Genomic DNA, 25,869 nt, shown 5'->3' on the forward strand with positions numbered 1-25,869 from the left:
TGCCAGCTGTTTACATGTTGATGGCTGTGTTTTGAGTAATTTTCAGAGGAAGGTAAATCTATACTACTATACAAGCTGTACACTGACTACTTTAAGTTATATCAAAGTGTCATTTCTATAGTGTTGTCCCATGACAAGATATAATGAAATATTTGCAAAAATGGGAGGGGTGTACTCACTTATGTGAGATACTGTACAATGGCATACCTGGAGTGCTTTGTGTTCACAAGGCACAGGTTAAGTGAACCACACACCGGGCTTGAAGAGAACCGAACTCAGAAAGGTCTTGGAGTGTTCAATATGCACACAAAAAATGCTTAGTCACTGCTCTTGAGTCCGTTTAGAGGTTTGAAATGGTCCAACACCTTTATATATTTTTCTATTAGGCTTTGCAGGACATTTGGAAAGCAAATGTGTTTTCTACTACTTGTTTTATTGAACCTGAAGTTGTGTTTCTGTTTTCAGGCAGCTCGGTCCAACAGATCGGCCTCAGTCTGCCCGTTATCATCATCAAACAGGAGGAATCCTGCCAGTGCCAGTGTGCCTGCAGGGACTCAGCTAAAGACAAGAGTTCAAAGAGTGCCTCCTCCACCATTTCAGCCCCAGCACAGCCGCAACCTCCGGAGCCCCCTCCGCCCCCACTGCCACTACCCCCAGAGCCTCAACATCATCCAACTCCCTCATCGTCCTCATGCTGCCTCTCTGAGTCTTCCTCCAAGGTGGGCGAGGTGAGGTTGGAGGCCCCCTCTTCTTCTTCTTCTGCCTCCTCCTCCTCCTCCTCCTCAGCTCAGACGTTCTCCACGATAGTGAGCAGCACTGCCACAAACCCTCCCTCGTCTGGCGGGCTAGCCAATATGGACGTCTCGGACTTCCTCTCCATGCAGAGCCCCGAGACAGCTGCCAACATTGAGGCCCTGCTGCTGGTCGCTGATGACTTCAACATGGCCACTGATGGCAATCCTTAGAAGAGCTGCCTTCTGAATCTGGCACCATGTGTTCGTCTGTTGCACCCACTCATGCACAGGCATCAATTCCACCCACATCTCAAGTCATTCTCCACAGCGACGCCTCTTCTTTCTCCCTATATAGTCTGTGCATCGAACCCCCTGTACCTGCAGTGCATTCTGTTCTGTATGGCATTGTGCAACACATATATATATATATAGATATATATACACAAACTATGGATAATGTTTCTGTTGAGGCTCATTGCAGTAGTTGAGTTTTTAAAAGCAGGATTAGTTTGCTTATTGAGAATTTAGCAAAGTCACTGCTAATGAATGCAGGGAAAAGGCAGTAGATCCTTTTGTTATGAGCATAATCAAACTGTATATAATAACCCTCGATTTCCACTCTGAATCAATCGAATGAAACAAATGAGTGTCGTCCAAGCACTGATAACTTAAGAGTTCCTTTTTCCTGGCTTGAAGGTCAAACGCCTGAGCAGGAAAACAAAACTTGTCTGTATATCCTTGTACTGTACTACGGTTCCTAACAAATGCTTAAAGCTGGTATGCAACTGACCAGAATGCACTGTATATTAGAGGAATTTAATTTTAACAAGCATTGCTCCCAGTAGGAATTCAAAGGGGTCGGCCACATAGCCCCCTTATATGGCTGTCATGCTATATAAAGTGTTTTTTGTTTTCTAGGAAGACTAGCGTAGTCCAGAAAATGTGATTTTTCTTTTACTTCTTTTGACAGTAATCTACTAATCGAGAAAAGAACCTGTGATCCGATTTGCCTGTCTTTAAGTGAAATTAATACATCAATAAGTTGCCTATAACTTAAACTAATTTAAAATTGTACATGTTAATTTATTTAAATGCCTGATTCTTTCTTGATACTGGTAATAATATCTTCAAAATAGCAGAAAATTCTATTAATTTATTCCGATCACTTGTTGTGTTTTTACGTTGTGCTGTTTTTATGTTACTGAATTGCTTTTTTTTTTAAGAACGTAATGGGTATTGCTTGAGAAAAGAGGCACCTATAGTCGACTGCACAGGGAAACACATTATCCTGGAGGATGTGCTTGTTTGCAAAAAAAAAAAATGTCCACAATGAAACAGTAAGGAGCTACTGTCAACATCCCATGTTTTAAAGGGTTGTGACCCTCTCAGGGATGCATCAAGTCATAACTGATCCTGGTTCCCTTAATATGTTACTCAAACTTAAGTTGTTTTTCTCTCATCAGATGCCCCGACTTTGCAGTAGCCCTAAGTTTTGCTGCACTCTTCCCTGTTTATTGCACACTAACTTGTAAAGTGAGTAACCTGATGTGCAGCACCACTACAGACTTTTTTGTATACAACTGCTGTAAAGTAGCATTTAAAAAGATGGTGTCCTGGTGACAGTGTAAATACAGTACATTTTAGTGTAAACATCTTTGAGAAAACTTGTAGATTATTCTAGAATTTGTATTTTTGTATAGACTTTTGAATTACTAACTCTCAGAGTTTGGAGCTAATGTATACCCTTCTATCCTTGCATTCTCCCCCCTCCCTCCAGTCACATTTATGCAGAGGAATTTTTGCTGTGTTTAGTTGAGTAGTCGAAGCAGCTGGGCTTTTGTACAGTCCCCATAGTAACAAGATATATGTAACACATAGCCTCCTGCTCGGAGTATAATTTAACAGTATTGTTTCACACAACGGGACACAATGCAATGATGACAGAACGACGGCATTATGCCCTGTATGCTAGAGCGTAGAGCTACTTGGCCTTACAACATAACTGTTCTACGAGCCTCCTTGCCTTGACAGTCTCTGCTTCACAGACTTGCCATCGACATCTTCACCGAGTCTCTATCACTCACAGCAGCAGATCACAATTAGGCAAAAGCATCGAGACAGAAATGGTTTTGCTAGAATCTGTTTTCCAGCTGTCGGTTTGGAAAGTCATTAACGTATATGCAGCGTGACGGTTACAAGTCATTCGACTTTATAGATCGAGGTCGTGGGAGCAAACCATACTGGCGTGCGTGTCACATAACTCTTGTCTGGGTTTTTTATTTTGTGTGTTTCCTTTTTGCCAAAAATTAGGAGTGGAGCTTTCCCTCGATTCACAGGTGCCAAGAAGGCAGTTAGATATGTGAAAAGCTCCAGGCACATTTCGTGCTCCGAACCATTCCATGTATGCAGTTTAAAGATATCAAAAGTGTCTCTACTTATTTACTCGCCATTTCCCAGTTAAGGCTCGGTGAAATTACTGCCAGGAGTCTCATACCATCGATACACATTCTCATACATGCATACAGTCAACGAACACAACTATGCAATTTTACATGAGGCATTCACAAGACAAAAAGGTTATTTATTCACCTCTTCATTAAATTATATTCTGCCCCAACCTCATGAGAAGAACTCCAGTATCTCGCATTTCATAGTTTGAGTGGTGTAATTCTGGACTTGTCGTGTGTCCAAGTACTGTTCCCCTGAATGTTGCACCACACTGATCCCTTCACATGCTGTTTTAACCCCAATTGGATTTGTTTGAAGGAGTACTTAGTGAATGAATGATTCTGTTTTAAGAATTATGTTTTTTTGGTCAAGTGTATGCAGCTTTTTTTGTTTTTTCCACTTTATGCATAAACTGTTCATTTTGGGCTCACTCCACTTTATGTAATCATCTCAGCCTTTCACATATTTAAATTTGACATGTGGATAATCGGTTGGCTCATTTTCACCCAATAAAAGTCAAACTTGGAGCTGCAGATATTTGTTTTATTAATAAGCAGAGAGGTGGTTTATGGTTTGTGACCCAGGTTTGGTTTCTGGAGTTTACCTGGAAAGGTAACGTCAGCATATCACTGATGGAGACGTTTGTTTGGAAGCAGATTGTTTGAGCAGAAAGTTGTTTTTGGAAATTGAGATCCGAAATTGGGCAATATTTAAATTACAAAAAAAGGAAACCATCTGCTTCCAGAGGAATGTCTTGACACCCAAAGAGTGAGGAACTGTTGAGGATTTGTATTTTTTAAAAAGAATGTATAATGTGAAAATGTTTGCTTATGCCTGTTTCGTATAAAGTAATATGATAAATACATTTTGGAATTGAGAGCAATATAATACTAATAAAACCTTATCCTTGTCACTGATACCTTTGTTTCTCCCCACTTTCTTTATCCTGTACAGTTCAAACCGACAGTAGATATTAACTTGGGTTTATTTCATTACATAAAATAGAAAAGAAAACAAAAAGACTGCTCCACTTCTGGTCACTTCTGCGTTAGTAGAGACACATCATGAAGAGATTTTCTCTGCGAAACAACAAAAATTTACTTTAAAAATGTGCAGCAAGTCACAAACATCCGAGATTAGAAAAGAGAGCTCACCACTAAAACATCACTGAGATCCTTCAAGTCGTCCAGGATTCTGTTGCAGAGTGTGATCTTCTCAGACAGGCTCACCAGTCTGTCCCCAACCACCTCCAGGTTCTGTGGACAATAAAACATGTCAGAAGTAGTTTTTGGGCACACAGAGATCAGAAGTTGAGCTTTAGATTGTGTCTGACCTGTTTCACCAGTGACACGCCCTCATCGTTGCACAGGGTCACTGTTTCCTCTGTACAACCTGTAACTGTTAACAAACACACTCAGACAGATATTAATAATATAAGAGTTAGCTGATAGATGCATGTGTTGTTACCTGTGTCCGAAGCCATGACAAGAGACTTATCATTTGTCTGGTAAACTTTGCATTGTGTGTGAGCTCTGTGTTTTAGGCAGGTGCTCACAGGTGATTATAATTTCCCTAATTAATGAGTGATGAGGAGGCCAAGCAGGCAGGCAACTTGAATTTAAAAAAAGATATGAGCGTTTGAAGAAATGAGTTGCATACAACAACATTTGAGCTTCAAACAACCCCAGCCCAGGATGTTTTCTTATTTTATTTTATTTAGTTTAGTTTAGTCTAGTTTAGTTACATTTACTTGCACATACATGTATAGAAAATACAGGAAAAAGAAATTAAAACCTTGTGCAGGAGAGGATAGAAGCCAAATGGCTTATAAAGATGCCCCCCTATTAAATAACATCAATCATACATAAAAAGAAGAGGATATAAACGAATATTGCATAATTTAATAAAAGTTCCAGACTAAAAAGTAGATAAAATTGTTTAAGATGTACAATTTACAAAAAAATACAAACAAATTACTAATAAATCAATGAAGTATTATGGGTCTTTGCAGAAGTTTCTTGATGAATAATAATATAGATGATGATTGTAGAGATGAATGAAGGTTGTGCCAAAGAGATCGTCCCCTCCATAGCAAAAATGTTCAAATCAAACAGACAATTATGTTGCACAACTGAAATATATTTAAGAGTTCAAGGGGGTGGTGGAGCTGATTGTTTCAATGCAAAGTTAAGTTTAATTTTTGGTATTTTTAAACGGGGTTTCCATTTTGACGGCACTTCTTGGGATATGAGATTGTAATGAGGTGATAAAAAAGATAGTAAATCGTTTTGTTATGAACTGCAGACATAAAAAAAACACAAAAATATTTCCAACTAGCAGCCTATAATTTTCTAAAAATAGTTATTTGACACAGCTCTTTAAAAAAGCAATGTTTTATACCATCAACTCTTCAAAATATTTAATTTAATTTAATTTAATTTAAATTAATTTTATATTTTTGTTCAGTAACATCAATTAAGTAATTTAATTTAAAACAGCTATCACACAATCAGAAGTCCAAACTTTATTTACACCGGAGATCTGAAACAACGTGCTGCTGGCCCTTTAAGAAAGTTCGCGTCATTGTTTGGGGGCGTAACCCGGAAGCCGCCTGTTATTTCATCAGGCGACAACATGCTCCCCGGCTGAAATTAGACCTCCGCCGCTGTATCTTTGATTATATGAAGTGTGTTCGTCACTTTGCTGCTGAGTTACTGAAACCCAGAGGCGCTCACAGCTCAGCCGCGGCTCGTTCACCCGGAGCAGACATGTGTAAAGAGCTGAAGACCAAAGTGCTGCATCTGTTAGCGCCGACCTCCAATGTGCCGAGTGTTCGTCAGGAGGGCCACACAGGTTAGCTCTCACACACAGCAACAGTGCACGTGCGTCCTTTTAAAGTGTTGGTGTCTGACCCTGATAGATTTTAGATACTGAAGAAAGATTAACAGGTTGTGTTTGCGGCGTAAACAATTGCAGCACGTTACATCAGAAACCTGATTGTCCAGTCGTGCATGTCATGGACCTGCCCAGACCTCAGACTGTACACAGCCTTAGATTTGCTCATAAATTGAATTGGAAAAATATTTGGAGTCTCCCAAATATCTCCTTACCAATAAAGTGAGGGACGTTTCTTCAGTAACCATACATGGATGTTATCCTGTCATTATCTTTTTTGACATTAAAAATACAGATGTGTTGACTGTTCATTTTGTGTCCAGAAACACTGTTGCATTCGGCAGTGTCCCTACACTAACCAAAAAGATGTATCCAGATATATTGCTGATAACAGTGACTCTGAATTTTCTCTTTACTGGGAAAATGCACCATTTGGTATCTACTTTAAGAATAATAACAATAATAATCATAAAAACTTCCATATATTCAATTTGATGATCATTCAAGCAGAGTTTCACATTCATATGTCCAAGTTTAGCCAGTCTAAACATGTAGCCTAATTTTAGTATTTGGAAATGAAACTAAACAATGAATGAAGACCATTTTAACTCAAAAAAAATAAGAAAGCTGCAAAAACCATTCAAACACACTTGAGGACTTACAGATTTGTAATTAGTGAATCATTATGAGTAATTGCTCATTACAGAGTTTTACATCACTCACAGATGCACTAATGTGTAAGCAGCATTTTTTTTTTAAAAAAGTAGCTGTTTCAAGCTGAACAGTAGAAACAATAGCTATGTTTTATATGTTATGCATGTAACGCTTATTCTTAACCAGTATGCTACTTACCGCAGTTATGAGATCAGTGTTGTAGAGGGGGGTGCACAGTTCTCTTTGAAACACAGTGGACAGAGATGGGCAAAGATACACCAAAAAATATGTTGTTAGAAATTACAAATACTTGGTCACGTAATGTGTCAAATTAAAATACGAAATACTGGTCTGGCTGTGTGAGACTAAGTGACAGTAATGCACCAGTTCTTTCAGATGACAATAAGACTGGGCATTTAGTAATAGTAAGTAGTTAAGATCTTAAACTTCACAAGCAACCAATTATGAGTGCAAAAGACACAAACAGTACCATTACAGCAGAGTATGATACAGTACAAAATACATTAAGAGGAGTTTACAACTGGAGATATAAATCTGTCTAATTTGTGAATAAAATGACATGGCAGCTAATGTATTTTAAAGATGCAAACACAAGCTCTTTTTGTGACAAATTACATTTCTTTTTCTGCCAATATACTCAAAATAGTCAGAGGTAATTAATACGGATTTTAAATACAGTTAATAGAAATACTGCAGTGGACTAGATGTATGAAGTAACACAAAAAGTGAAAAGTACTGTTTTAATGTAATGGTGCTTTACTTCAATTAGACCAAGTCATTACTAGAATACATTTAGGGGACTCACAAAAAAACAGATTTTTCTAAGAAAGGTCAACATGATGCAGCCGAGGCTGAGACATCTTGACTTTTATAGCTTTTAAAACATCTTGCCAAATGACTGCAGCTGAAAATTAGCCAGCTGGCAAACACTGGCACATTACAGAGAAATGTTGATTAATGTGTGTTGTCCCTTTAAGTAAAATAAATTGAATTAAATCCCTAGTATGGGTTAAGATCCAAAGTACTACACTCCCCACAATGCAACTAAATAGCAGTGTTTGACTCAGTTCTGTAACTGTTCTCACAGGCTGAGTAGCCCTTAGTCAACCTTTATTTTAACTTGGAAATACGAGTTGAAGACCGTTTTTCTGTGTAGGAAAGAATAAATAAATGAAAAAAATAAATAGAAATAAATAAAAAATATTTAAAAATAAGAAACTACAAATTCAAAAAAAATCCCAGTCACCCAGGACACATTTAAAAACTTTGATAAAAATGTCAATAGAAAGTACGAATGATAAAACATCAGAATAGTAAAATGATAAACTCTTAGAAAACATAAGGAATTAAAATTTAAGGAAATAAATGAATGAACTGAAATGGGGACAGCTGAAAGTGAGAGAGGGTGAAATTAAAAATTTAAATTGCCCTAAGGATAAAAATGAGATAAACTGGATTTTCGACACTCGGTAAAAAGTGTCGGCACCTGCAACATAATCCAAACTTTGAGCATGTTTGATAAGGATAAGATTCACATATGAAATAATTGGAAGACGTGCAATTTATGACCCACCTCCTCTGCAAGTTTCTCTCTTTCAGCCCTTAAATACACCAAAATCAGTTTCCGATATAAAACTGACCTGCTCAGTGTAGTATGGTTTAAACCGGCGTAAAATTTTGTTACGTTTGTCATCATGTGTTTCTAATGGCTCGTGATGCCTCCATTGACCCTCCTTGTGTCTGAACTGCAGATGGTGCTGAAATCCTGAGTTGCACGGTGAAGGCTCTGAGGGAGGGTCATGTGGTCGCCGTGCCCACAGACACCATCTACGGCCTGGCGTGTCTGGCCCAGAACTCTAAAGCCGTCAAAAAAATCTATGAAATCAAAGAAAGAAATGGACACAAACCGCTGGCCATCAGTGTGGGAGAAATCCAGGATATCTACAAGTAAGTGTGTGCGCGGGTGTCTTCAGTGTTACCACCAGAATGAGAGGATGACTTTGACCTGGGCCTGATGGATGGTGAACAGTCAACGTGACAGGCTGATATTTCACACAGTTTGAGTGCAGGTTTTTTTGTAATTTAAAATATCAGTGGTAACTGTCGGCGTCGGTCCTTCAGGAGGTGGTTTCTTTGCAGACCTTCCATACAGCACACAAGTGTTAGTCATCCACAGATGAGTCACATGTAGAGAGGCAGAGACATCGTCTGTGCACCAACAAGACACATTTTTACATCCTGAGTGACAGTAACACCTGCTGTCACAGAAATACCACAGCATTCATTATTTCATTAGCTCAGTGAACATGTCTTAAATTCAGGCATTTGTAAGTTAATCACAAAATTAATAGAGAGGCGATGAGGCAGACTATTAAATGCCAACATCCTGAAATGTATAACATCACTGTAGACTGTATACAATAATGGATGTAGCCATCATGATGTCACCCACGTTTTGAAGCCTCAAGTTTGAGGTCGCTGTGGCCACATTTCGTTTGGAGCCTACACGACACGCCCCTGCAAACCACACCCACCACCAGCACAAAACCAACCCACCAACACAACAGTTATTAGTGCCCAGCTACAATGCCACGTAGTAGTGATAGACCAAGGGGCAAAGGGGGGTGACCGTGGACTGATGTGGGCGGGTCACGTAGCTGCTCCAACTGCAGGTATATCTTGCACATCAAGTCTGGCATTTTGGTCAGCGCCATCTTGAATTTTTTGAGCTGTCAATCCGTCCATTTTCATCTGCTTATACTGCGCCGGGTCGCGGAGGCAGCAGGCTGAGCAAGGTGCTCGAGACGGCCCTTGTCTCAGCCAGGTTTCCGTGCCTGGAACACCCATATCGGGAGGCGCCCAGGAGGCATCCTGATCAGATGCCCGAACCACCTCGAGTGACCCATTTCGACGCATAGGAGCAGCGGCTCTACTCTGAGCTCCCTCAGGATGTCTGAGCTCCTTACCCTATCTCTAAGGCTGAGTCCAGGAAATTCATTTTGGCCGTTTGTATCCAAAATCTCGTTCTTTTAGTCACTTGTTGGAGCCAGAAGACGAGAGGGTGGAGCTAACCCTGTAGCTATAAGCACAGTTAGCATGTTGCATTTACAGCTACAGTTAACCGTGATAATGCTAATGCTACTTTTGGCTAATGAAAAACAGGCTAAAAACCATCAAAGATACTGAATATTCATCTCATTAGAGCAGGGGGCTGTCGAACTCATTTAGTTAATGGGCCACGCACAACCCAATCTGATCACAAATGGACCAGATAGTAAAACCACTGCATAATATCCTATAAATAGAAACCCCTCTAAATGTCCCCTTTTCTTTTAGTGTAAATATGCACGCTCTGAAAATGTTCATCCTTTCACAAAGCAGGTGATGAACAGATGATCAACTTGTCTCCATGCACAGGTACTGTAAGGTGAAGGTGAAGGAGGCGCTGTTGGCTGACCTGCTGCCTGGTCCCGTCACTCTGGTGTTTGAGAGATCTGAAGCACTGAACACAGACCTGAACCCCTTCACTCCAGTAAGTCAGCAACTTTCAACCTGATGTTACTGAAAATAAAACTGGTTTATTAATGAATGTCAGTCGTGTGTTGTTTACACGTCCATGTGCTGCTCAGCTTGTAGGCGTACGTATCCCAGACCATGACTTCATGAGACGCCTCTGCCAAATGTGTGCAGAACCACTCGCACTTACCAGCGCCAACGTCAGCTCACACACCAGCACCGTGGCGGTTCATGTAAGTGGAAGAAAGTACACTACAACTTGAAAGACATTTTTACAGTCTCACATCCACTATGTTTTAAAATTTCATTCAGTACGTTTCCCACAGCGTTGGAACGGTGTCTCTCTGTGTTTTATCTCTACGTCATGTGAGTTTACAAAATGTTTTTTAATCTTAAACGCTGCTGTGTTTCTGCCTCTGAAGGAGTTTCAGGAGCTCTGGCCAAACCTAGCAGTGGTGGTGGACGGCGGACCGATTGGAGACAACAGCCGCCTCGGATCAACAGTGGTCGACCTATCAGTGCTCGGCAAATACCGCATCATCAGACCCGGCTGGTGAGTTCATACTGGGACCCAGTTACCTTTCACTTTGTGCAGTTACATGTGCCTTTTTTTTTTTTACTCTGCTGAGCACTCTCCTACTGCACTGAGCAATTACTTTAGCGTTCAAGTGGCTACCCATTTTTTCATTGATATAATTTTAGCCTCTTCACTATTTATCACTGTACACATGTACACAAATATATTACCATGATTAAAGGTCACATTATACTTTCATGCAACAAAATCACCCAGACAGAGGATGTGATGGATCAGATTGCAATTATAAATAAATATTGATCAGAGCAATCTGTAAACACTGTATGAAACTGATGCTGCAGTTTGTCATATGTGCAAAGCTACATCACCGTTAGAAAAATGACTTGTGCGTGTCCAAACATATTTGCATGTCCCAAAATCCTTCCTACATACTAAGCAGGCTTTTAGCATGCAGTGTGTTCACAGTGACAAAGTGACACTCAAAGCAGACAGTATGCAAACTGAATACAGTCAGTTTGAGTGTGGAGGATGGTTACAGGTGGAAAATATTGAAATAGATTTTTGGGTGGTCATGAAACAGCAAAAAAAAACAAAAAAAAAACATTTTAATGTCTCTTTGTGAAGTTTGAAGGTCCAGTGTGTAGGATTTTGGGGATATATTGGCAGAAATATGATTTGGGAATTTAAGTTTGTTTTCTGCAGGCAAAGAAGAGGAAACGTACCCTTTAAACTCAGCAGTCGTACAGGCTTTAAATGAAGTGAATTGGAGACAGAGTGAATATATGCAAGACTGAAGTATAATGTAACTGTACCATCAGGTTTCCTGCTTACTAACCAAGTCAGAGAGAAGGGAACGTACACACCAAAGAAAAAGCATGAGCTGATTTCCTAGAAAGATCCACCTGCATCAAACACCTGACAGTGCTTTTTGTTTCCTGCTGCTGCTGTGCTTTCTACTGACGCAACATCATCACAATGTGCTCCACCACTGGGAGGATGAGCCTCCTGCACCACCTGCTGTGATTATGAATCTCCCAGAAATTAATTAATTAACAATCTGAAGTCAGAGAATGTGCAGACAGAATATGTAAATACACAGAAGTAATCAGGGGTGTTGGCATTAATTAGTGGACTAAAACATGGTTCTTGACACAAATGGGCACCAACAGTGATTAAAATCTTGTTGAGTAGGTTTATTGCATTGTGTCGTATAGACTATATAAAATAATGGATGCAGTGACGTCACCCATTGATTTGTGGACTTCTGTTTTAAATTCTCAAGTAAAGCATTTTAGCCGTCCCCATTTTGGGTTTTTGGAGCCGGAAGTGACCATATTTGGACAAGAGGATGGGCCAAACCCTAGCGCTAGCTGCTAGCTTAGTCAGCACGGAGCATTTACAGCTATGGTTAACTGTGATAATGCTAATTGGCATGAGCGAAAAACAGGATTAAAACCTTTAAAACAAAATGTACTTGCCTGAAAAACTGAAAATCCGACTCCTTTTAAAAGGTCTTTTATTACAACCAAACACTGAACAAGACTTTATTAGGCAACCCAAAGATTTAACTTAACTTAAATGAACCAACGTTCGTCACCATGACAGGGATTTGGCAACAAACAGCACCCACCTGTCACTTAAAGCAGCCACGCCTTTAATTATGCATAACTGTATATTCAAACTGCAGTGTAATATAAAAATTTACATGAACAGGGAAATCAGCTATAGATACAAAAATTGTTTTTTGTACCAGGCTGTAAACCTGTTCATTTCTGCTTTAAAGTTGGCCATTTTTACATGGGGGTCTGAAGGGGTTGACTCGTTTTGGAGCCAGCCTCTAGTGGCCATTAGAGGAACTGCATTTTCTGGCACTTTAGCTTCATTTACAGCCCCAGAGGCTGCTGCGTGGTGTTCTCACATTTACCCTGAAAGACACTCTGTACATTAAACAAGAACTGTAACGCTGTTTTTTTCAGTGCCCTTTCTTCTACGGTGGATGTGCTGGAGCACAAATACGGACTGTCAGAGGACTCTGGGGAAAAATGACCTTTGAACTCTCCACAACACACGCTGAGACGCACAACCAGCTTTGACCCCGAGGCTTCTTCAGAAAAGATGAATCCTTTTCATGTTCACACGGAAGTCTTTCCGGGGAGGACGAGAACTCAGGAACAACTGGATGGCAGATAATGTTCTGGTGGCTGCTTTAAGGTCTGGAGTAACTTTTACCTTTTGATAACCATATTTTCTGCCTTACTGTGTCTGCTATCATGGGATTATGTGGGATCTCAACATAGAACAGGTCACCTATACAGTATGGGATTCTTTTTTTTATTTTATTTTTTGCATAAAATTAAAACTATGTATCTTTTGTATCATCAAAACAGGTGGTTTAACTGATATGAACCGTTTGAGTTTTTATTTTAATATTTCTATAATGGTAAGAGGTGATGAAGACTCCTATTTTATGGCCTGAATAGTTATTTGTGATACGAGGTGGGAGGAACTCTTGAGAATTGCATTGACTATAGATTAAGCCTGTTGAATCCAACTATTTTTTACTAACTTATGAATCCCCTGTATTTATTTGATCCGCATGTCAGTTTAACAGCGTAAGGCTCACTCTACAGTTTGTCAACAACTACAGTCACAATAACTGTTTTATGTTGTAGTTTAAAGGGACAGTTCACCCCAAAATAAAATTTAGATATTTTTCCATTTACTTGTAGTGCTGTTTATCAGTCTAGATTGTTTTGGTGTGAGTTGCAGAGTGTTGGAGATATCGGCGTAGAGATGTTTGGCCTCTCTTGAATATAATGGAACTAGATGACACTTGACTTGTGGTGCTCAAAGTGCCAAATTATATTAAAAAAACTCAACAGCAATGTCTCCTAGAAATCTGACCTGGTTACTCAAGCTAATCCTCAGAACTTGTTGTGAGCAGTTTGATATAGGAACTGTTTCTTTCTACCAAACTACACTTGCTAAACGTATCACTGTGCAGATGGAAGTGTGCATCCACTCACGTATGAGAGGCTTGTACTCGTGACAGCACGAGATGTAAACATTAATGGCGTCCTTCTCGGCTGAGCTGTAACATTAGATAGCTCAGTGGTGCTAGGTGAGCTAGTTGTAGATGCACTCTTCCTTCTGTGCTGTGATACAGTTGGCGGGTTTAGTTCAGTAGAAAGAAATAGTTCCTACTAGGGCTGCCCCTGACTAAGAATTTTCCTAGTCGACCAATAGTTGTCATTAGTCGACTAGTCGCCCACATGTTTATGATATTAATTTAATTATTAAATGATATATTTTGATTTAAGTTGAAGGTGTGAGAAAGAATAGTATCAGTAACATTGTTAACACTGTGCTACATTACAGAGAAATACAAAACCGTACTAATGAACCTTCATTAATATAGGCCTATATTTTATCTACAAGTGCACGTCACACACTGAGCGAGCCGCCTGTTAATGACGCTGTCGGCAAAGCAGTAATGATTGTGCTAAGTGGCTAATGGGCATGTAGCTACTGACATGTTTCAGATGATACGTCATGTTTGTAGTCGACCAATGAAGATGAGCTTACATATCACCTTGGGTTCGTCCTTCACCTTCTCAAAATGATCCCACACTTTGGATTTCCTGCCCGACATGTTATTAACTAGCCTGTGGAATAACCGCAGGTACCAGCCATGGAAATTACAGGCCATACACATGCTGCATCTTTAACCGCCTGGAAAACTCGAGGTCAGGCACTGGATGCTACTCTTGCGTCTTTTTTTGTGCTGGCTTTCAAGAGCACGGTGGCGCTTTGCGTGATTGAAGACAGACAACTCACACCAAAACAATCTAGATTGGTGAACAGCACTACTGATAAAATATATTTTTGATTTTGAACTATCCATTTAAACTATATTTCATTCACAAATTGGGAACATATTTCAGAGATGTGTCAATAAGCACATGTACTAAGTGGAAACTCATAATGAAATTCATCCGCCCACCTGTATGTTAAAAATGAGCATTTTTTTTAATTCCCATCACCTGCTGTAAACTTATTTTAATGGACTGTAAAACCTTTGCACAGCCACAATAAAATGTTTTTTTCAGTATCAGACTGTCATTCATGCATAAGAAGCTATTTGAGAAATACGCCTGTCTTTATTTCAGGTGTCTGAAAGTTAAGTGTTTTTAGAAAAAATAAAACAAACCACTCAGAAGCGCCCTTCACAGCCAAAGAGCATACTTTTATTCTCAAATATGCCTGTCTGAAAGTAGCTTTTACTTTAATAGACAGCAGGATTTCATCCAATCTAAACCACAGGAATCCATATAACAGAGTGCTCCGGTGAGTGGTACATTTTTATTCATACAGCCACTCCAAAACCCTGAGCCCGGCCTTCACACTTAACACCTGATTCTGTTGTTTTTACTGAGGTGAATGAAGTTAATGTGTGCCCACGATCAACATGGCTTCTTTCCATTAAGAGAATTACACCGAAATTCAGATGAAATTCAGATGAATAGAGGAAGAACTTAAAGAACTTTTTACAACTTCAAGGCCAAGTTTAGCTTAAATACACTTCAGAAGGGGCGACATGGTGGTGCAGGGGTTAGCATTGTCGCCTCACAGCAAGAGGGTTCCTGGTTCGAACCAAAAGCCTGTCTGACTTGCGTTATTTGCCCAATTGATTGACCCTCTGAACCTGAACACCTCTATGTGGAGAGGAGCAGAGCTAATCTGCATGCTATAATATATAAATACTTGAAGTGTATTTGTTTTACTTGCCAACTATTATACTCTTCTGAAGTTTCAGAAGTGGGGTTTCACTTCTGCAGCTTTTTTGACAGAATTAAAAAAAAATCTGAAATGATACAAAACCCTCATTCAAAATCACACAACATTTGACTCTTACAGCAAAATCTGACCTATTGGCAAATAAACATATTCCCTTTCTTGCCGAGAGTTAGAGAGGATAGACGTAGCAGCAAGGTTGCCAGGAAACCAGCGGACTCCAGAAGGTCAGAAATTGTCGTTAAACTACAACATGTCATTTTTACACATCGGTTTTTGTAGGGACTAACAAATGAGGTATAATGGGTTAATAAAATATCCTTAGAACTGCAGGTCAATAACTTTTGTGACTGTTTCCAGTCTTAATGCTAAGCTATGCTAACTGGCTGTAGCTTCATATTTAACAGACAGATGTGAAAATAGTATCAATCAACTGTCTGCCAGAAAGTGAATTAATGTATTGCCCAAAATGCTAAACTGTACACTTGCATGCCTCACCCCTACTTACTGCTTTTAAAGCACCATATCATCACCGCTTCAACGAGCTCTTGAGTAAAGGGAGGATCAAAATTAGTGTCTCATTCAGTTTGATCGATGAAAGCGAAACCTTAGGAGTGTCTGGCTACTGTAATGGATACTATTCTTTAGCTGCAGAGAAGGAAATGAGGCTCTCATGTGATGACCGTTTTCTCAGTGTGTTTGAGACAATCGTTCATTAAATTGCATCAAGTGGACGAACACCAGATTCGGCCTTTTACAGCTCAATGGAAACTCCCCAGAAACTCAACGGAGAGAAGTCACACCGCCGACACAGAGTCCTGTTCTTGCAGATCAGCATGTGTGTACAAAAGTATGCACACACTCGCAGAAACTCTCACATCCGGTCCAGTTAAAGGTAAAAGCATGTTCTCACACACACATCTATATTGATCAGTCTCTACATTCACTCCCTCTCTTTTGTTCTTTCCCTTTCATGTGCACACACACTACCACTAGAGCATGCTGTTTCAAGTCACTTTGATGAGAGCTCACATGAGCCACTGCTCCTTCTCTTTGTTGAACTGCTCCGCCCAGCGCCGGGTCAACTCCAGGTAGTGATCAGGTCCATGCGGCTGATAGTCCAAGTACACACGGGTCACCGTCTTTTTAGGCACTGCCCTCTCTATCTGCGTCCCCTCGTGCCACTCATTAAAAGACGTGATGGTGACAATCTCCGGCCTCACATTCAGCGCCGCCTGCAAGGCTGTCTCGTAGTAACGACCGTTCACCCTGTTGCGCATGTTGTGGTTGTTCCACGGCCGGATGCTGGTGTCAATATAACCAGGTCCGACACTGGGGATGAAAAGGAGATTGTTGCCGTCACAAAAAGCTTTGATGGCCTTCCAGTTCTGGTGAGAAGAGCCGAAGGAGAAACCGTTGGAAGCGAAGTAAGTGTACATGCCATCGAAGCCGCCTGCGAGGATGTCGTGCTTGTGGCGCTCCTCCACAATCAGGGCAATGAAGATGGCGTCGTAGGCAGAGCCACGCACACTGTGGGAACCGGTGGGAGTCAAGAATTCAGACCAGGACTCTGGAGGAGTCAGGTAGGAGTCATAGATATAAAATAGAGGAAGGCTCTTCCCTGTGCTGGTAGTAAACTTGTAGAAGGCTCCATGGTCTCCGTACCTTTAAAGACAATAAAACAATACAATAATAACATGGTTAGTTAATGCTGAATTAGTTGATTAACGATAAGTTGATCAAGTCAAGAAGCTGCAATGCTGATTTTTCAAGTAGTGAGGCTAAAAATGTTAACCTCGCCAGAGTCTGGTGGTAGAGAAAGAACATGCAGGTCATTCAAATCAATTCAAAAGTGTTTATCCCCTGAGGAGCATGAATGTAGTCAACGAGTGTCATTGGAATCTGTCTGCTAGATTATTAGATTTCTTGTGCTTGAGGTTGATCATGGGATATGAGGATAACACAAGAAGAAATCTCATGTTGAAAATGGGAAGGGTTTATCCTCTGGAGAGCACAAATCAGCTCAGTAAGTTTTTTTTGACAATCTTTTTGATCTTCTACAGGAACAACTGGCCTGACTGTTCTGGTTTGAAAACTCACTGTGCACGACCTGCTCAAACAGAGACGAGACACAGCTGGCAACTAACTGGTGTTTACAGATGAGCATTTCACAGCTAAGGAGCCAGATATTTCCCTCGGGAGTTGATGGCCACCAAAAATAGAATTAACAAGGAGAGTGAATATTGGACTTACACTCCCCAGGTAGCCGGAAACACAGCTTCAAATAATGATTAAGTTGCTCCGTGTTGCTGTGTGTGTGTAAATAATAAACTGTTGGCTCGTGTAAACGAAAAACATGAGGAAATGTCAATATTGTGTTTGCAACAACTTTCTACTGCCCCCCAGTGGCCTAAAAAATCACCTGTTACAGGATGAAATACTACATACAGGGTAAACAGTTGACAAAAGGAGATGCTGTATATTAAATAGTTTGAGACCTTTATAGGGTTATAAAAAACATTAAGATTTATCCTCTGTGTACCATAAAGAATTTAATGGCCTCAGGTACGTTGTTGTGAACAAATATGTTGGTCGAGGGAAACTTATGACCAAATAGTGGTGCTAAATGACAACTAGACCTGACCATCACTGTGAGGGCAAAATGTGAAGATTTGCCCTTTATTATTATTAATTCATTTCTTTCTAAAAAAAATTTTGTTAGAAACTCGATTTCTTGTGTAAATGTTTTGGAGGTTTGGGCTTTTGAGTCAGTATGGACTTGACAAGTTCTCCTTTTCAGAGCAACCTTTATACTCAAAGGTTAGAAAAATAGCTTTTGCTTTCCACAAACTCATCCATAAGTCATGAAACTAGCCTTACATAATCAAAAATGCGTTCTAAAAGTATTTCAGTTTTGTAACTAATGTTATTTCAACTGTGCATGAAATCTTAATGGTTTTCTATTTAAGCTGAGTCAGTGATGGAGAAGTGCAGCCCACCTGTCAATGATATACTTGATATTGTCATGCACACTCTGGTCGTTTCGTCCTCTGTATGGTTGGATGTGAAATGCAACCTATGAAAACATGCAGAAAGACATACACCTTGTTAGTTTCCATTCATCATGTTACTGCCATGAAAAAAGACAATCACAGTCAGAAATCAAAGATGATTTTAGTGAGTGTTGACTTCAAATCAACATTCAGTTTCAGACATCTCAAAGAGGGCAGACAAATGCAACAATATGATCTCCTGGTTTCTAGTTAAAGTTCAAGAAGCGATCAGGGGAAAAAAATCATAGTATAATTTGCCATAAAATTTCATAAAAAAGTAAAAGTATAGTATGCTGTTATAGTAGCATAAAAAAGTAATCATAGTATAGTATGTCACAAAAACGTAAAAAGTCATAGTATGTTATGTCATAAAATATGTAAAATTAAAAAACATGTATACTATAGTATGTCGACAAATGCAAATAATAAATGTTTTAAGAGAAGTAATACCATAGTAATACCATACTATAGCATGTCATAAAATATAGAAATATAGAAAAAAAATGTCATAGTATAGTATGTCAAAAATATACAAAACAAATGTCATAGTATTGTGTGTCATAAAATATAGAAAAAATGGCATAGTATAGTATGTCATAAAATATTGGAAAAAATGTCATAGTATAGCATGTCATAAAATATAGAAAAAATGGCATAGTATAGTATGTCATAAAATATAGAAAAAAATGGCATAGTGTAGTATGTCATAAAATATAGAAAAATTAGCATAATATAGTAGTGTAGTATGTCATAAAATATAGAAAAATTAGCATAATATAGTATGTCATAAAATATGGAAAAAAACGGCACAGTATATTATGTCAAAATATAGGAAAAAAATGGCATAGTATAGTATATCATCAAAAATGTGATGAAAATTCCACAATAAAGTATGTCATCAAAAATGGGATAAAAACATCATAGTATAGTATGTCGTCACAAATGTCACAAAAATGTCAGAATAGTATGTCATCAAAAATGGGATAGAAACATCATAGTATAGTATGTCATCAAAAATGAGATAAAAATGTCATAGATAGTATAGTATGTCATCAAAAATGAGATAAAAATGTCATAGTATAGTATGTCATCAAAAATGTCAAAAACATCATAGTATAGTATGTCATCACAAATGTCATAAAAACATCATAGTATAGTATGTCGTCACAAATGTCACAAAAACATCGTAGTATAGTATGTTGTCAAAAATGTCATAGAATAGTGTCATCAAAAATGTGATAGAAGCATCATAGTATAGTATGTCGTCAAAAATGGGATAAAAATGTCATAGTATAGTATGTCTTCACAAATGTCACAAAAATGTCATAGAATAGTATGTCGTCAAAAATATGGTAAAAATGTCATAGTATAGTATGTCGTCAAAAATATGATAGGACATTGTATAGTATGTCTTCAAAAATGGCACAAAAATGGCACAGTATAGTATGTCATAAAAATGTGATAAAAACGTCATAGTATAGTATGTCATTAAAAATATAATAAAAAATATCACAGTATAGTATGTCGTCAAAAATGTGATAAAAACATCATAGTATAGTATGTCATCAAAAATATAATAAAAATGTCATAGTATAGTATGTCGTCAAAAATGTCACAAAAACGTCATAGTATAGTATGTCTTCAAAAATATGATAAAATCATAGTATAGTATGTTGTCAAAAATGTGATAAAAAGGTCATAGTATAATATGTTGTCAAAAATGGGATAAAAACATCATAGTATAGTGCGTCGTAAAAAATGTCACAAAAACGTCATAGTATACTATGTCATTAAAAATATGATAAAAACATCATAGTATAGTATGTCGTCAAAAATGTGATAAAAACATCATAGTATAGTATGTCATCAAAAATATGATAAAAATCTCATAGTATAGTATGTCTTCAAAAATATGATAAAATCATAGTATAGTATGTCATTAAAAATATGATAAAAAACATCATAGTATAGTATGTCATCAAAAATGTGATAAAAAGGTCATAGTATAGTATGTCATCAAAAATGGAACAAAAACGTCATAGTATAGTATGTCGTCAAAAATGGGATAAAAACATCATAGTATAGTGTGTCGTAAAAAATGGGATGAAAACGTCATAGTATAGTATGTTATCAAAAATGTGACAAAAACGTCATAGTATAGTATGTCGTCAAAAATGTCATAGTATAGTATGTCGTCAAAAATGTCAAAAACGTCATAGTATGTCGTCAAAAATGTCATAGTATACTATGTCATTAAAAATATGATAAAAACGTCATAGTATAGTATGTCATCAAAAATATGATGAAAATATCATAGTAAAGTATGTCGTCAAAAATGTGATAAAAATATCATAGTATAGTATATCATCAAAAATATGATGAAAATATCATAGTAAAGTATGTCGTCAAAAATGTGATAAAAATATCATAGTATAGTATATCATCAAAAATATGATAAAAATATCATAGTATAGCATGTCGTCAAAAATGTGATAAATGTCATAGTATAGTATGTCGTCAAAAATGTCACAAAAACGTCATAGTATGTCGTCAAAAATGTCACAAAAACGTCATAGTATAATATGTTGTCAAAAATGTCACAAAAACATCATAGTACAGCATGTCGTCAAAAATGTCACAAAAACGTCATAGTATAGTATGTCGTCAAAAATATGGTAAAAATGTCATAGTATAGTATGTCGTCAAAAATATGATAAAAATGTCATAGTACAGTATGTTGTCAAAAATGTCACAAAAACGTCATAGTATAGTATGTCGTCAAAAATATGGTAAAAATGTCATAGTATAGTATGTTGTCAAAAATGTCACAAAAACGTCATAGTATATTATGTCGTCAAAAATGTCACAAAAACATCATAGTATAGTATGTCGTCAAAAATATGATAAAAATGTCACAGAATAGTATGTTGTCAAAAATGTCACAAAAACATCATAGTATAGTATGTCGTCAAAAATATGATAAAAATGTCACAGAATAGTATGTTGTCAAAAATGTCATAAAAACGTCATATAGTATGTCATCAAAAATGTCACAAAAACGTCATAGTATAGTATGTCGTCAAAAGTATGATAAAAATGTCACAGAATAGTATGTTGTCAAAAATGTCATAACAACGTCATAGTATAGTATGTTATCAAAAATATGATAAAAATGTCATAGTATAGTATGTCGTCAAAAATATGATAAAATCATAGTATATTATGTCATTAAAAATATGATAAAAAACATCATAGTATAGTATGTCATCAAAAATGTGATAAAGGTCATAGTATAGTATGTCATCAAAAATATGATAAAAAATATAGTATAGTATGTCATCAAAAATGTCACAAAAACATCATAGTATAGCATGTCGTCAAAAATGTCACAAAAACGTCATGTATAGTATGTCGTCAAAAATGTGATAAAAACGTCATAGTATAGTATGTCGTCAAAAATGTCACAAAAATGTCATAGTATAGTATGTCGTCAAAAATATGATAAAAATGTCATAGTATAGTATGTTGTCAAAAATGTCACAAAAACGTCATAGTAAAGTATGTCGTCAAAAATGTGATAAAAATATCATAGTATAGTATGTCGTCAAAAATATGGTAAAAATGTCATAGTAGTATGTCGTCAAAAATATGATAAAAATGTCATAGTGTAGTATGTTGTCAAAAATGTCACAAAAACGTCATAGTATAGTATGTCGTCAAAAATATGGTAAAAATGTCATAGTATAGTATGTCGTCAAAAATATGATAAAAATGTCATAGTATAGTATGTTGTCAAAAATGTCACAAAAACGTTATAGTATAGTATGTTGTCAAAAATATGATAAAAACGTCATGGTATAGTATGTCGTCAAAAATATGATAAAAACGTCATAGTATAGTATGTCGTCAAAAATGTGATGAAAATGTCATAGTATAGTATGTCATTGATGTTGTGGGAATGGAGTGTGATTCTGATGGTGGTGTCAGAGAGGAGGATGCTATCTAAGCTACAAACTGTCTTGGACAATGTCTCACACCCACTCCACCATGTACTTGCCAGGCACAAGAGTACTTTCAGTGCGAGACTCATACCACCAAAATGTACCACTGAGCGCCACAGGAAATCATTCCTGCCTGTGGCCATCAAATTGTACAACTCCTCCCTCTGAGTGGCCCATAGATTATTGCACCCAATGTCAACATGAGCAATAACCTAACTTGTGTCATAACCCTATTTTACCTTTACTGTATATATTCTGTTTATTATCCATTATTGCCACTGTGTCTGTGTGTATTTGATTTAGGTTACTATATATATATTTTTGTAAATAATGTTGTTTAGGTTACTATACATATTTTTGTAAATAATGTTAGATTTTATTATATTTTCCGTTCGAATTACCCTATACAATATATCTTTCTACACTTGTAAGGAGTACCTGTAATGCCAACAATTTACCCCAGGAGATCAATAAAGTATCTGACTCTGATTCTGATCTTCCTCTCATCGCATCTTCACCACCTCTACCACCACGAGCGTCTTGACCCTGGGGGGGTTCCCTGTTCAACTGTGGATTCATCATCCTCCATAAATCACACCATGTCTACAGGGTCTAATCGCCAAAGACTTTTTCACATTTTGCACTTCTTCTGTGCACATTTTAATAAATATCCTTATGCTGTGAAAACGTGTCTCTCCTTATTGAAGTATAGTATGTTGTCAAAAATGTGATGAAAACATCATAGTATAGTATGTCGTCAAAAATGTGATAAAAAGGTCATAGTATAGTATGTCATCAAAATTGTGATGAAAAGGTCATAGTATAATATGTCGTCAAAAATGGGATAAAAACATCATAGTATAGTATGTCATCAAAAATGTCACAAAAACATTATAGTATAGTATGTCGTCAAAAATGTGATAGAAACATCATAGTATAGTATGTCGTCAAAAATGTCACAGTATAGTATGTTGTCAAAAATATGATAAAATCATAGAATAGTATGTCATTAAAAATATGATAACATCATAGTATAGTATAGTATGTCATCAAAAATGAGATAAAAAGGTCATAGTATAGTATGTCGTCAAAAATGTGATAAAAATGTCATAGTATACTATGTCATTAAAAATATGATAAAAACATAGTATAGTATGTCCTCAAAAATGGCACGAAAACGTCATAGTATAGTATGTCATTAAAGATATGATAAAAACATCATAGTATAGCATGTTGTCAAAAATGTGATAAAAATGTCATAGTATAGCATGTCATCAAAAATGTGGAAAAAAAAAACGTCATAGTATGTTGTCAAAAATATGATGAAAATGTCACAGCATGTTGTCAAAAATGTGATGAAAATGTCATAGTATAGTATGTCATCAAAAATGTGAAAAAAACGTCATAGTATATAGTATGTCGTCAAAAATATGATGAAAATGTCATAATATAGCATGTCGTCAAAAATATGATAAAAATATCATAGTATAGCATGTCGTCAAAAATGTGATAAATGTCATAGTATAGTATGTCGTCAAAAATGTCACAAAAACGTCATAGTATAGTATGTCATCAAAAATATGATAAAAACATCATTGTATAGCATGTCGTCAAAAACGTGATGAAATTGTCATAGTATAGTATGTCATCAAAAATGTGGAAAAAATGTCATAGTATATTAAGTCGTCAAAAATATGATGAAAATATCATTGTATAGCATGTTGTCAAAAATATGATGAAAATGTCATAGTATAGCATGTCATCAAAAATGTGAGGAAAATGTCATAGCATACTATGTCATCAGAAATGTCATGAAAAAGTCATAGTATAGCATGTCGTCAAAAATGTGATAAAAATGTCATGGTATAGTATGTCATCAAAAATGTGAAAAAAATGTCAGTATAGTATGTTGTGAAAAATATGATGAAAATGTCATCGTATAGCATGTCGTCAAAAATATGATGAAAATGTCATAGTATGTCATCAAAAATATGATGAAAATGTCATTGTATAGCATGTCATCAAAAATGTGATAAAAATGTCATAGTATAGCATGTCATCAAAAATGTGATAAAAATATAGTAAAGCATGTCATCAAAAATGTGATAAAAATATCATAGTATAGTATATCATCAAAAATGTGATAAAAATATCATAGTATAGTATGTCATCAAAAATGTGAAAAAATGTCATGGTATAGTATGTCTTTAAAAATATGATGAAAATGTCATTGTATAGCATGTCATCAAAAATATGATGAAAATGTCATAGTATAGGATGTCATCAAAAATGTGATAAAAATGTCATAGTATAGTATGTCATCAAAAATGTGATAAAAATATCATAGTATAGTATGTCGTCAAAAATATGATAAAAATATCATAGTATAGTATGTCATCAAACATGTGATAAAAATGTCATAGTATAGTATGTCATCAAAAATATGATCAAAATGTCATTGTATAGCATGTTGTCAAAAATGTCATAGTATAGCATGTCATAAAAAATGTGATAAAAAATATCATAGTATAGTATATCATCAAAAATGTGATAAAAATATAGTATAGCATGTCGTCAAAAATATGATGAAAATGTCATAGTATAGTATGTCATCAAAAATGTGAAAAAATGTCATAGTATAGTATGTCTTTAAAAATATGATGAAAATGTCATTGTATAGCATGTTGTCAAAAATGTGAAAAAATATCATAGTATAGTATGTCATCAAAAATGTGATAAAAATGTCATAGTATAGCATGTCATAAAAAATGTGATAAAAATATTATAGTATAGTATATCATCAAAAATGTGATAAAAATATAGTATGGCATGTCATCAAAAATGTGATAAAAATATCATAGTATAGTATGTCATCAAAAACGTGAAAAAATGTCATAGTATAGTATGTCTTTAAAAATATGATAAAAATGTCATTGTATAGCATGTCGTCAAAAATATGATGAAAATGTCATAGTATAGTATGTCATCAAAAATGTGAAAAAATGTCATAGTANAGTATAGTATGTCATCAAAAACGTGAAAAAATGTCATAGTATAGTATGTCTTTAAAAATATGATAAAAATGTCATTGTATAGCATGTCGTCAAAAATATGATGAAAATGTCATAGTATAGTATGTCATCAAAAATGTGAAAAAATGTCATAGTATAGTATGTCTTTAAAAATATGATGAAAATGTCATTGTATAGCATGTC

The 25,869-nt window shown here is 36.5% G+C and overlaps 3 protein-coding genes across 3 annotated transcripts in view; 2 read left to right on the forward strand and 1 right to left on the reverse strand.

Moving 5' to 3' along the window:
- The window catches only part of mtf1 (metal-regulatory transcription factor 1), an 18,033-nt gene extending 13,934 nt beyond the window's left edge, over window positions 1-4,099 (forward strand). The window contains exon 11 of the mRNA XM_050047019.1: window positions 466-4,099. Within this exon, the coding sequence (XP_049902976.1) occupies window positions 466-965 (500 nt within the window). The 3' untranslated portion in view covers window positions 966-4,099. The remainder of the gene's footprint in view (window positions 1-465) is intronic.
- A 1,680-nt stretch (window positions 4,100-5,779) lies between these two features.
- yrdc (yrdC N(6)-threonylcarbamoyltransferase domain containing) lies at window positions 5,780-14,911 on the forward strand. Its single transcript, XM_050047569.1, has 6 exons — window positions 5,780-6,035; window positions 8,504-8,699; window positions 10,170-10,284; window positions 10,382-10,501; window positions 10,691-10,821; window positions 12,783-14,911. The coding sequence occupies exons 1-6, from the start codon at window positions 5,864-5,866 to the stop codon at window positions 12,850-12,852; spliced, it is 804 nt and encodes a 267-aa protein (XP_049903526.1). The 5' UTR covers window positions 5,780-5,863; the 3' UTR covers window positions 12,853-14,911.
- Window positions 14,912-15,036: 125 nt separating this feature from the next.
- Window positions 15,037-25,869, reverse strand: part of LOC126392390 (glycoprotein endo-alpha-1,2-mannosidase-like protein) — a 29,279-nt gene continuing 18,446 nt past the window's right edge. Inside the window, exons 3-4 of the mRNA XM_050047767.1 lie at window positions 18,600-18,676; window positions 15,037-17,265 (exon numbers count right to left, since the gene is read on the reverse strand). Coding sequence (XP_049903724.1) covers window positions 16,629-17,265; window positions 18,600-18,676 — 714 coding nt within the window. The 3' untranslated portion in view covers window positions 15,037-16,628. The remainder of the gene's footprint in view (window positions 17,266-18,599; window positions 18,677-25,869) is intronic.

This window comes from Epinephelus moara, chromosome 6 (assembly GCF_006386435.1).
Source record: "Epinephelus moara isolate mb chromosome 6, YSFRI_EMoa_1.0, whole genome shotgun sequence".
Classification (NCBI taxonomy): domain Eukaryota; kingdom Metazoa; phylum Chordata; class Actinopteri; order Perciformes; family Serranidae; genus Epinephelus; species Epinephelus moara.

Excerpts from the sequence above, each read along its gene's own strand:
- yrdc (XM_050047569.1), top strand. The coding sequence starts at position 5,864 with ATGAAGTGTGTTCGTCACTTTGCTGCTGAGTTACTGAAACCCAGAGGC. Across the intron at positions 8,700-10,169 it reads GAAATCCAGGATATCTACAA|GTACTGTAAGGTGAAGGTGA; the intron begins GTAAGTGTGTGC and ends CTCCATGCACAG. Across the intron at positions 10,285-10,381 it reads ACCTGAACCCCTTCACTCCA|CTTGTAGGCGTACGTATCCC; the intron begins GTAAGTCAGCAA and ends TGTGCTGCTCAG.